Here is a 13,518-nt window from a genome sequence, read left to right as displayed (position 1 = left end):
ATTCAGGATGTGAGTGATCCCTGGATTGCTTTCTCCTTTGCCATAACCTTTATCTCCCTGGAACATGCATGCTTCTCCTATCAGTAGCAGCCTTTGGCCTGGGGACAGCTGCAGACCAGGTGAAATTGCTTTAGTGATTACTTGCCTTGACCTGGTATGCTGACCAGGATCCATGCTCCATGAGGTATGATTTAGGTTGTCTATACAAGGGCATAATATGTGAAAAATGTCCATTGTGTCTGACTTGCTTTGGGGCTGCAACTTTGTTATCTTTGGGTCATCCTCACCCAACCAGTTCTGGTAGCTCTGCATTTGCAGATCACAGCTACAGCCACGTGTTTGACAACATCCAGGCAAGTCACCTACAGACAGTTCAAGTCGGTACCTGCCCCTGTTCGTGGCAAAGATAAACAATTTCAACAGATTTCAGAGGTGCATAAAGTAAAGTGTTTCCTGGAAAAGTGTGGTAAGAGCTGCTAATTTTTACCTGAGTTGTACTATTTACTTATAAAACTCCTCAGTTCTAAAAGGCTAACCTGGAAGTGTTGATAGTTGTCATTTCTCACATCCCTGCTCAGAGCTCCAAGACCAACCACATTTAAGTCACCCAAGTCATATCTAATGGGTAGCTCCATTTTCAATATGGAGACTTGGAAAAGTAAATCAATTTGAAAGAAGAAGGATTCATATTGTTCTTACTGTCCATTAGTGCTAATCAAGTATTTGGCACCAGCAAGCCTTAAGAGTAGAAATTGCCCTTCTTAGGTCTGGACTTTGTATAACGCACTGAATAGTAAGCTCTAAGAGACAAGATGGATGTTTCCCAAATACATTGAGTCTCAAAATTTCTTTCTAGGCTAAACTGATGGCTCTTCATGTTGACTTTGCTGGGGGACCAGGAATAAGGTTGTGCCCTTGGAACTAGTCCATCAAAGGGAAAGGCAGGGCTTGAAAGAGGATCGAGCTCTGGCCAGCCTGTCCAGAATTAAAAGATATTTCTGGGTACCAATGTCAGGACATGTGACCTAGGCATGGAGGACAATCACAACACAAAGAACTTTTAATGCAAAGAGAAAAAAAAATTTCTTATCAATACCCATGACCATTTTTCAAATGAAAATGGATTTTTTTTTATTGTAAAAAGCACCTTGATTGGTGTAAGAGCTGGAATATTGTTACTAAAACAGCTCAACCTAGACTCAAATGTAAAAGAAAGCTCACATGAAAGTATTATTTATCTTCATAATTAGTATTTCTAAATGATTTCTAAAGGCTTTTTATGCAATTACAAAATGTTTGATTGTCGTAACACTGCTAATGCTGGGATGCCTTCTGCGTGTTGTCCTTGGTCCCTGCAACCCTGGCACATAATTTATTTCTCTTTTGAGTGAACTCTAAGCATTAGTGTCCATTAAGAATTTTTGAAACAAAGTCCAGAGATTACTTGGAGCACTTTCAGTAATATGTACTGATTATCATTAATAGCTCTTTTGTCCTAGACAAGGACATTGTTTTATAACATCATTTTGTTTGGTGAGGCCCTTCTCAGCTGTGTTCCTGATCCACCTCCTGTATAGATTCTCTCCTTGACGATGTGAGGGGTGGAGCAAGTTCAGGGGACCACTCGGGACTGGGGGCAGGGAGACACGGGGCCAGCCCAAAGTGATCTTTTTTCTTTATGAAATAATTGTTAATCATTAAAAGAAGAAGAGCCTAAATGTTGGGCCTTTTTCCTTAGCTAGTGTTCATGCAGTGCATTTAAAGTGCTGTTTTAACTACTAGTTCCTTACAATGAGGAAGTCAAAAGAAAGTAGAGGTAGCATCGAGTGGACCCAGGAGACAGCATCCTTCTTTGCAGGATGCTTGTTGAGAATATGGCAGAAGGAAGTCACATGTTCCAGATTTTATTTTGAAAGTTCTGTCTGAACTTTCAAACATGCATTTACCAGGTTGTCCACCTGTTTAACAGCATTGCCCTGATGGGCATGCCTGTCTTGCCCACAGGATATCTCTCTGTTTATCCAATGCAAAGTGTCTGCCATTAGAAACAGCTTTTGTGGAGAGAGGCTAGGTAGTCCCTTATAGGGACACTGTGCTGGGTGAATTCTCTCAGTGAAGTCTTACTGTAAACTTAGCACACAGAATTTTATCTCCATTTTATAGAGAAGAAAATAAAGGCTCAGAGAGGTTAGGCCACTTGCCTAGAACCTGACAGCTCAACCAGTGAATATCTTATTAAACTCAGGCACCTTATGAGAAGTGAGAATAAGTCTCACTATGAAGGCCTTCAGAGTGGGAGCCCTCCTTTTCTAGGAACTAAACTAAGTCAATGTGTGGGGCTGTTGTAGACTCGGGGCTAGTTGGCCAATTAAAGATTTGGCCAGTCATCATTTGGCACCTCTCCCCATTCTTGACATACAAACTCACTTGAAATGTGGAGATATCAGCATATTTTAAAACAAAAAAGAAGAAGAAAAGAAAAACTTTGCTGCATTTTATTTTAGGTATTCTGTGTTGTGCTTGTTTTCTTTTTGTTTTTTATTCTCACATAGAAGTTGTCCATGTTGAAAGTATGTCTTTCCTAGCAATTATTTCACTTTGAAAGAGGACAAGAGAAGACTCCCAGGCAGCATACTGGCCAAGCGGCAGAGGGCACCTCTGTAGCTAGGGACTTGTCCAAAAGGCAGGGCCCCTGGAAATGCTAGTTTATCAATTGACATGTCTAGGGAAGAAGAAAGATGCCATTTCTTACCCTCCCCCCAAAAAGTTAAACTTGGAATCCAGACAATTGCCTAGAAACCAAGAGACAATAACAAGTCCATCAAGGAAGTTTAATTGGTCCAAGATTTGGCACTGATTGAAAATATCAGATTACATTCCTGAAGTGCTCTGCTCTGTGGTGACTATAACTTTGAAACTACTGATAACTGTGACAGTGATAAATTTGTGGTATTTTCATTACATTTCCTTTGCTTTACTTTGAAGCATGGTTGACTAAATAGAGTCAGGCAGTCTTGCTATATTAGAAACCCTACTTGGGGTAGGGTATTTGTGGAGATTTTTCCTCTTAGTTTTAAGAGTATTAATTGGCCATATAAAACTGCTATCATATTGCTAAGTGAAAAATTAAATCATTACCTGGAAATAAATCTGTACGTGTGTGTGATCTAGGTGAAATATAATATAAGGAGTCTTGCAACTTTTCAAAAGGTACCATTTTTCTCTAGCCCAGATAATTTTAAAATATCACCCAAAAGAAGCGTATCTTTTACTTATATAACCTTTTGTAGGCACTGCCTTCTTTCTTCTTTGGATTTAAAGGCAAAAGGGAAAAAGTTTCAGGTGGTTACCTTTGATTGTAAGCTACAGTAGATTTTGTACAGCAAGAAATAGACCTGGCAGCCTGTTGCTTAGAAAGAGGAGGTTTGGTCTGACACCTAGAAAGCAGAGCAAGGAGCCACTGATCAACGAACTAGAAGGGAAATTAAGGATCGTGCAGTTCAGTTACCTCATTCGACAGATGAAAAAACGACAGCCAGAGAAGTTAAGTGTCTTGCCTAAATCATCCAGCGAGTTCACTTTTGGCTCAGGGTATGTGAGTGCTTTGCATTCAGAAGTTGTTTCTGCCCCATCACTCTTCCTACAACTCCAGGAAGTCCCACTGTCTATAGTAAACATTAATCTGCTCAATGACCTGTTTGCAAATCTCAGGGGAAGAATCTTGGTCTCCTTCCCAGTCATTTGGAAGTGAATCAAAACCTTCACAACATCTGGACTTGGTTCGACACCCTTTGGTGGTGGTAAGCTAAGTCCTTCTCCTGTGCTGGTTGGTCAGCAGCCTACTTCGCCTCCTTGCCAGGGAGCAAGTATCTTCCCTTGATTTCAGAGAGGAAAGAGTCCAGTGGAGTTCTGGGTGTAGAATAGAGTCCACTTTCTTTTAGGAAGTTGGTTGTGTGTCTCATGCTGTCCCCCATCAAATATGAATTTTGAAGTCAGGAGCACAGATCTCAAAACCAGAATCCTAGGCCGTGAGTCAGTGAGAAACCCAGAAACATCATGAGTAGCTATGACTTATCTTTCAGTAGTACATTCTAATTCAACTTTGTTAAAATAAGACTGTGTGGACTGGCCCCCACTTTGTCAAAGTAAGCCATTGACCTGTATATCACCTTCCCTAGTTTGTAAAGCTCTTTACACATCCTTATTTCACTTTAATTGTCACAACAGCCTTTGAGCATTATCATGATTATAATACATGTAATGTAATCTTTCACAGTTGTAAAGGCTAAGAAACACAGGCCCAGAGAAGTTAAGTGGCTTGCCCAAAGTCTCCCGGCCGAGAGGCAGCAGAGTGGATGGGCTAAGCCTGCAAGCTCCAGCTACTTTAACTCCAAAGCCAGTTACCTTAAGAGCTGCCTTTAAAAAGTTTACTCTTTTCTACTCCTGGGCAGAATTACAGCTATTTGCTTCCTAAACACTCATCAAAATTTGTCTTCAGAAAACCCAGTTCCCCAAGAGTTTTTGATTCAGACATGCTGCTGTTACTAGTAGCACTGGGTTTAGATTAGCCTTCCCTCTTCCACTTGAGGACCTGGGCCAAATATGACTGCCCCAGTCTCATTGAGGATGAGTTCTATGATGAGAAAGACAGGAATCTTGCAACCTCTGGGGCAATGAGAAGAAAGAAAAAAAGGAAGACCCACCCCACCCCACTGAATGAAGAAGAAATGGCTGCTGGTCGCAAACCTGGAGACACAGGCACCTCTGGTTGAGAGCCTCTCTCACCCAATCCCTGGTGGGGCTTCCTGGTTTACACAGGTTGGGGGACAGGGAATTAATTATCGGCAGCGCTGACTGCTGAGCATTACACTCCAGGGAATGAATCTTTTCTTTGAATATTTACTCTTTTGAGAGGCACCCTCTGTACCAGGGTTTTAAAATGTGTGCCATGGACACACTTCCAGTCTGATACTAACTTCCCACAGCCAAGTTTTTTATTATGCTAATTAAAGACTTCCCTGGACCTCAGTAGATCCATCTGTGAAATGAGAGGGACGGTTTTGCTTCTTCCCACTTCTGTGGAGTCAGTTACTGAGAAATGCTGGATCTTCCTCAGAGAAAGGAGGGACACAAATCCAAGCCCTCAGTTGCTATTTTTCAGGAGAGGAGGAGGAAGGGAATTCCAGTGCATTTTCTGAGCGTTCCATTAAATTTGTCTTTTGTGTGTTCATAGTTTTCTGTTTGCTTTTTCTAAGGAAATAGAATTTTGTCTCCTTAATGAATATCAAAAATAAAATCCATAAATATGCACAGTCCTATCTCCATACTTAGAAGTTATGATGCATTTTTTTAAAATACTGCCTTCATAGAAGTGTGTTTTTTAATCCTTTCTCCATAAAATTGTGTTTATTAATTGACTAGCATATTCTTCATTGTATATAATAGATAAAATTAACCTTATATTTGTATAGATTATGGTTGCCCAGTTAAATTTGAACTTCAGATAAATTGGTCTCTGAAATTCAAATTTAACTGGGTATCCTCTTTTTTATCTGCCAAATCTGGCAACTCTAATACAGGTGTACCCGCCTCCAATTATTTCTATTGATTATTAATTGGTGATTAATCAAAAGTGAGGGACCAAGTTTGTGCCATTGCTGACAGCATGCTTTCTCCTGAACCCAGTTATGACAAGTTTGAGCCTGGTGCAACCGTGGTCTCAAAGATCGGGCAGCTTTCCTGGAAAGATTTTCAAAATCTATTATCAGTGTAATCATCATGAAAATATTTGACGAGAACACTGCATCACAGTGTATAATAAATTTAAGTAGAAAAGTCGAAGCGGTGGTATTTTCATCAGGCCTTTGGGTGTCAGGAGAAAATAGTTCCGCACTCAGCGAATATAGATAGGTCTGTTTGGGGCTGTGTTAAATCCGATTGTGTGGAGGTTCTGAATAATCAGGAGTGACAGCATAAGCACTTTCTCTTCAAAGTGATTTTACAGAAAGCATTATTTCCTAAGGAAGGTACACATATAGCTCTCACAATGCTGAAAGAGCACTAATGTATCCATTTATTGGTGCTGGTGTCACGAGCTGGAGTTGCAAATTGTATTCAGATTTTAAACTCTACTCACTCTTGCTGTGGGGCGAAGTGCCTGTCCCGTGATCGAGCTGATTTCAAAAAGTCCTGGAACGCTGTTTTAGTTCCCATGTGGGAGAGCCTTCGAGACTTTTTGCAGAAAGTGCTAACTTCACCTTGGGAAATCAAGTCAAACATGGCGAAAAACAATAGCTTAGTTTTCCTCAATAAAAAGGGGGAAAAAGAATTTGCATTGGGCTATGTAATTTCAGCTTCCCTAAATAAGTCCTTTGGAAAGTTGTGGGGGGAACAAGTGTGTGATTTTGGCCTTGGCATACGACTTTCAAACTAACTGAAAAAAAAGAAAAAAAAACATCTACCATGGATTTCAAAATGGATTTCTTCCCTGCACCATATGTTCCATAGCTAAGTAATAAGTCTGATGTGGGTGCCACATTTTTTAACAACTTTAACTTTCCAGAGTAGGGTTAAATAGCTCTCTTAATAACTTGAAAGAAAAAAATTTTCAAGGTTTACCACAGTTCTTAGTCACAGGAGAAAAGTTTTCAAGAGTTTTTTGGTTTTTTGTTGTTGTTTTTTTTTAACTTTAAGACTGTCTGGTCTCGAGAATAGCCCCCAAGCAGAATGAAGCGGGGAGAGTTCGAACGGCAGCAGTGCTTCTGACGCAGATCGTACTGTCTGCACTGAGCATGCGTTCGTGCTGTCGTTAGGTAGACTTACGTGCCTGATCTTGCTTGGTTCCATTTGTCGCCTGCTCTCTGTCAATAATTTTGGAATTATCAAGGGTGCTGAGTCATGAATCCATGTTTTCATACTATCTGTGTCTGTGTTCATTTTGGCATTGTTTACAAATCATTCCCCCTCTGACCCTAATGAGTATGGACAGATAGGTACATTTTGTGGATGTATTTTCCCTCACCATTAAAAGTGTGCTTCAGGCAAGCGGGAAGAGTCATTTTCATTAAAAAGTAAACGTGGAATCAATGGCCACAGCAAATTAATTGCTCTGGTGTATGAGTAGGTTGGCATCATTCCTTTGAGTCTTAAATCTTCCCCGCTCTGCCTATAAAGATCATCTCTCCTATTTAAAATAAAAAATAAGAGTCTTCTCTCACCCTGTTTAATTACTATCTGTGCTACTTCTTTATTTCACCACAGAACCTCTTAAATCAGTAGGCAATGCTCACTGTCCTCATCATTCATGGTGGCATTACTCTGGGGTCGGTCCAGTGGTGCTGCCATGAAAGATGAAGCCTAATCCTGTCTCTCCACCACGGTCTGAACAAACCGTGTCCCTGAGCACTCTGCAAACAGTGTACATGCTGAGAAGGACACACAGGATGCTTTCTTACCTTTGTCATTATTTCTTCTCTTCCAGGTATCTCAGTAACGAAGAAGACACATACATGTAAGTAATGCATTTTTTTTCTTGTCCCACGTTTTCTGAAGAGTTGGAATTCGCATATGTCTGGCTGCTGTGACCCTTCAAGTATAAACTAATGTTTCAGCTGTGATTCATGGTCAGCAGAGGTCATACTTTTCTACCTGTAGTGGTCAGAAATGGTACATTTCCACCTGTGTGTACTGAGTGTGTGTTAAAGAAAGTCTAGACATATTCTGAGGAATTCTAGTCACTTAAGCCATTAAGCTGCAGAAGAAAAACATAAAACCTAGCTGGGAGGATCAATTAATTACTTACAGATCATCCTTACTCTGGATCCTTCTTAGAAGAGTCATGTTTCTAGGAAATATCACTTTGATTTCTTTTACACTTTGGTCTCCTTTTCCTCACTGCTAGTTCCCGATTTAGGCCGTCTCGTACTTGTGTCTGTGGAGCAGAGATGCTGACTGGGAATGTAGGCGCTGTTGTTTGACCATGAGTGTGGCCTCCCAGGGCCCCGGTTAACGGCATCGGTAGTTTGATGTTGAAATGTGCGCTGGATTTATACTTTGTACTCACTCGCACTTCTCAGGTTCAACTGCTCTCATCAATTGCCTTCATTCAAACCGTACTACAAGTTTACAGACTCATGTCAATGTAAAGTGTTGTGATTTGCAATCCGATCAATGATGTTTGACTGTGCTTTGAACCTCAGGATGAAACTAATATGTCATTGATGCAGGCAGTCAACTCTCACTGGACTGGACCAGCATATTTAGACTTTGAATTAATTGTGTCATGAGAATTTGATGACTATTTTAGATCACAGATATGTGCTACCTATGAGATGTGTTTGGCATCCTTCTAAGGCAAGCAGTGGAGATATTTATGGCACAATTTAGGACCGACAAAGACATGTCCCCAAATTTTTCCTAATTACACTTTAAAAATGTTTTTATTTCATGTGAAACATTTGGGGAAAAAATCTGTGTAACATCAAAGTAGTTTATCTTGTGCCTCAGTTGATTCTTGAAACCTACTCTTGGGTTTGTCTGTCTGTCTATCTGTATTTGTAGCAAATAAAAAAGCAAAAAAAAAAAAAAAATCCCACCAAATCTCATAGCTGCCTGACTTTTAGTGCCCAGTCCTACAGTCTCTCCACGTGGCTCCCCCATGGGCTTCAATGGAATATTTGAGGAAAGGTGAAAAGATCAGGCCTGTAAGGGACACACAATCAGGACAGCACCTCCATCTTTCAACACACAGCTCCAGTTGGCTGTCCTTCCATCAGGGTAGTCTGTGGCCCTTAGCTTTTTGGGGGTTGTTTTGTTGTCGTCGTTGTTGTTGTTCTTGCTGTTGTCGGTGCATAATTGAGCTCATGATGACTGAGAGATTGACAGTACAGGAGACTGAAGTCCTCTGTATATCCGCAGGGCAGGCATGGTACAGAACGCTTCCTTGCACAGCCTTGCCCATGAGCTCGTCCCTGGCCTGGAGGGACCCACTCTAGAGGTGGTAAGTAATTCAGTCTTTCTGCTAGCTCAGTCCTGGGCCTCTCCCAAACAGGGGCGGATGATTGTGCCTGCTCTTTGTGGTGGTTTGGGGTATGGACTCCTGGCCACCTGGCAATATACAGAAAGCCACTGACTATTTGCATTACGACTTGGCTCTTGGATAAATGGACAGAAGCACTAGTTCAGTTTCATTGGATACCAAGGGTCCTCCTCAACTAATGAAACAGAGACCATAGATTTTCATTAATATATAGACTGACCATCCATATGGATCTTTAAGGAATTGTCATCCCTGAGAGTAATTTCATTGCTCTATTGCAGAAATAATGACCTGCATTTGGATTTTAATTCATGGAAGGATTTAGGTGGTAGCTAGTGAGGAAAACTGAATTTCCAGTAAGAGACAATATAAGCAGGTTGGCCTTGCAGCGGAGGCTTAACTAACTTCCATCAGCTATGTGCCTGCTTTAAAACAAAATCAAGATATAGCCAGAGTGGGTGGATATGGATTGCCTTTCTAACTAAGAAAATGAGCAGGGAAATTCTTACACATTAAGCACAAAATAAATGTAGAAAAACCTAAAATAAAGATCCCTTTATGTAATTCAATATTAAATGGACAGAAAGATTTAGATCAGAAATCACCTTTGTTTTTTTGGCTGATGTTTACTTTCATGATTTGTGGAAGGAGACCCAAAATAAAATGGCCAGTCAAGTTGGGATAAATAGCACCTGAGTAGACAGTCGGCACCAAACTTCACATATGCCAAGAAGAAATTGAATTGTCCAAGTTGCGTGTTAGTAAAAGTCTTATGCCACTTAAATGTGGAGATTGTTTTTGTCATCACACTGAGCAGAGAGCCCATCATATTTCTGATCTTAGCATCTCTACAGGGCCCACAAGTTGTGAGGAGGAAGAAATTCAACTGGTTCTTTCTCTGATAACAGTCACTCAAATGACTTCTTTAGCATCTGTCGGATTTTTCTTGAAAACGGAAATGTCCTAACTTGCCTATAAGTTTTCTTAAGACGTTAAATTCCAGCTCTCTTAAATCATCTTGACATCTGTTCTTCAGAAAGTTTCACTATCAGTGAAGTGTATGAATTCATTTTTGGACTGTCTCACGACTGCCATTTTTAGCCAGGGCTCTGGAAACCTTGGTCCAGGCCTGACTACATCGTCATTGACAGCTGAAGTCACCCCCTATTAGCACTTTTGCTCTGGTTTTCCTAACAGCCCTCACAGAGAGAGCATTCAACTTACAAATTAACATGTACAGTTGTAGAATATATTATCAGACCAGAGTGTCAGCTCGCAGGTACACCAGTCAGAGGTGCAGGAACTACAAAATGAACCTGAATAGTTGTGACACCTGATAATATTTTAGGCCACCTTATTATCTGGAAAGCACAGGTATTACTTTAAAAAAATGCTTTGGGGTGAGTGGAGCCAGAAATTCCCAGGAAAGGAAATCTTATTGTTAGCTTCACAGGAATCCATAAGCATGGTCTTTGAGAAGGCATTCTCCTGAATTCCTGAGAAGAAAATAGACACTTCTCATGGTTGTCGTTAACTTTCCTCAGCCCACAGGTGAGGACACAGCTTTCGGGTCTCTAGTGCAAAGTCTCCGTGACCAAATTGATCAAGGAATTCTTACATTTTTGATGTTCTTCCATTGCTAGGAAATGTTGCTGTTGTTTTCTGGTGTGGGAACATAAAAGGGAGTTATTGCTTGTGGGACAGAGACATACTGGAGAAATTTTATACTGTGGTACAGAATTTCAGTTTAATTTCTGTGGTGATTATATAGCACCTGTATTTGGTTGGACACTTCCAAGATTGCTTTTGCTTTGGTGTTTCACAAGTTTGTTCCGCTCTCTTTCCTGCTGAAATAGTACCGTTGGATAAGGATCTTTTTCTTGGAATCAGCTGCTATCTTGCTCTTTCTTAGTTGCCAAGGACAATTGGTCATTTGCTCCTGACCTCTTACTTAATCTAATTCTCCTTGGATGATTCTTCATTCACTAAAATGTTAGAATATGACAAATAGGGAGGTAAAAAAGGGAAAAATGCAACAGATCATCTTAGCTACTGCCAGCTACTGGGAAGTTGATCGTCGTGGTGTCATAACCTTTGAGCTTCTGTCAGCCAGCCACCACGTCAGAGACCAAAGAGATAACTGGTAGGCTTCTGGATTGCTTCCAGAGGCAACAGACCATGGCTACTTCCTTCTGATCTCATCCTTGTTTATATTCCTTATTCTTCCTGTTTCAGTATGTTCTGCTTGCGTTCTTCCACACTGAGAAACAGGCACTTACAAACATGCAAAAACTGCAGGTTACTCAGTAAGCAGTCAGGAAAATGTGTGAGTGTGTACAACTTAATGTCACTCTTCCCCCCAAAATAACAAAATATGCTTCTGAACCCTCCAAAATATTTTAATTTTAACAGAGATTGCATTAAAAGGTAATTTAGTATATTATGTTTGGCTGTAGCAGGCTAATACCTAAATTATAAAGTTAAAACACTGTAGAGACTTAGTCCTCAATAGTAAAAATATTTTAGAACAAATCAGGATAGTTCTTTGAGAAATAATCCTTTGTATCTGTAAAAGAAAAAGTATTTATTGCAATCATTTAAAGTAGAGTAGGATAACGTATTCACTTTACCCTAGAGACTTGGCTTTGAATTTGACTTACATAAAAAATTAGTTCTGAAGCCTCACCCTCCTCTCCTTAGGCATTTGTTGATATCACAAAACCAACCCAACAATTTGTCATGACTGTTGTCATTTACTCAGGAGGTCCAAGAACTAGAATAACTTTATTTTCTCGTGTTCTTTTCCTTTCCTTGAGGCCATTCCTTTTGATTGTAGACTCTTAGCAACCCCAGACTTGGGGCTCACCCATGTTATTTTCACAGTCCAGGAAAACTCAAGAACCATTCTTGGCAAAGCTAATGGAAGGGGCTTTGGTTATATAGTTAGTAGGTTGCTGTGACAACCCATGTGACTCATGGCGTGACTCACAGCAATTATAATTGCAGTTGCTGGCTGGGTGTTTGGTTAAGACAGACCTGAGAAGAAGCCACACTGAAGTTCTTTAAGTAGGATTCCATCTAGATCCTGTCTACCCATTGACAAACAGTCAGGAAGAGAGATAACCTAGTGCTCACCAAATAGCCAGAGGATTCATTTCTCAGCTTGCTAAGGCCCCTGGCCATCCCAGACATTAAGCTTGCATGAAGAGAGGCTTGCGGGCCACTCAGAAGGCTAACCAATGGACAGCTCTTTATTGAGAGACCAGTGTGTGCTGACAGATTTTTGCCCTCAAGAAGCTTACACACTAGGTCGAATGTGGGAACTGGGAGTGGGGGTGGGTAGTGGAGAGACATAGTCCCAGAAAACAATCTGAAACACAAATGTCGAGTATACCATTTCCAGAAAATTCACATCACAGCTGGAGAGAGACTGAGCTGGAAGTGTGGGAGAGGAGAAACACGTTGGAGAGGCCATCCAGGATTCTGATACCGTGGTCCAAGCATACAATAGCAATGAGAGGAAAGGGGGAGGTGTGGCCCTGGATGCTAAAAAATGATCCCTCCTACTCATCTTCTCCCACCCTCACCCAGAGGAAACCTCTTCAGTCTCTTCAAAGTCAGCCACTCCAAGGAAGTAAAAATCGTCTCGTACTGTCTAGAAACCTTTCACCGTGTTTAGACTCAGTCTGTGAGGCTAGAGCCAAGCCTTCCTGAGCGTAACAGGATTTCTGTTTCATCATATCAGGATATAAATGGACTGCACTTGGCCCTGCTGGTGAGTTCTTCCAAGGTAGAAGATTCACATGGTATTAAAACCCACAGTTTATGGTGAGGATCTGTGAATTCCATTAAGAAAAAACAACCCAGAATATTTAGCTAAGTGTTTCCATCAGAGCATCCAGTTGGTTCAAGTTTGCTGTTAGAAGACCTCACATTAATGAATTAAACTTGGACAAAAAGTATTTGTGTTCTATTTCATAATAAGGGTTCAAAAGGGTGTCCTGCGATGGTGAACGGCTCTTGAAAATCCATGCTCATTACAAAGGAGAAAACAAAAGTGCCTAGCCTACCAGGTACTGGTATGTACTTGATAGATGTACTACATATTTAATAAAACTCTTAGACATGATTGGTTTGATCTCTAAAGAAGAGCTGGGTGTCTAACACTCCAGGCATTCTGTTTAGCACTTGGCGTGCTTTGCCTCCTTCAATCTTTTCATCAACTCAGTGAGCTGTGTATGACTTGCACCCCCCTTTTAGGTGAGAAAATTTATCTGAGAGATCAGTTACTTAGAGAAGTGAAAAAATTTACAGACTCATCCAGCCGGTACTGGGCAGAGCCAGGACTCAAAATAGAGTACATTGACTCCTTGCATACACAGAGGTGCCACACCATTATCTCCAATATCAAAGTTAAGTAATAGTTTTGGAGCATTTACTGAGTGCTAGATGCTTTTCTAAGCACTTTATAAGTGTTAATT

General features: G+C 40.8%; 1 protein-coding gene across 1 annotated transcript in view; it reads left to right on the top strand.

Moving 5' to 3' along the window:
- Positions 1–13,518, top strand: part of RORA (RAR related orphan receptor A) — a 701,886-nt gene that overhangs the window by 519,495 nt on the left and 168,873 nt on the right. Inside the window, exon 2 of the mRNA XM_028508335.2 lies at positions 7,481–7,510. Within this exon, the coding sequence (XP_028364136.1) occupies positions 7,481–7,510 (30 nt within the window). The remainder of the gene's footprint in view (positions 1–7,480; positions 7,511–13,518) is intronic.

This window comes from Phyllostomus discolor, chromosome 1 (genome assembly GCF_004126475.2).
Source record: "Phyllostomus discolor isolate MPI-MPIP mPhyDis1 chromosome 1, mPhyDis1.pri.v3, whole genome shotgun sequence".
Taxonomy (NCBI): Eukaryota; Metazoa; Chordata; class Mammalia; order Chiroptera; family Phyllostomidae; genus Phyllostomus; species Phyllostomus discolor.
This window is presented reverse-complemented; position numbering and strand designations above follow the sequence as displayed.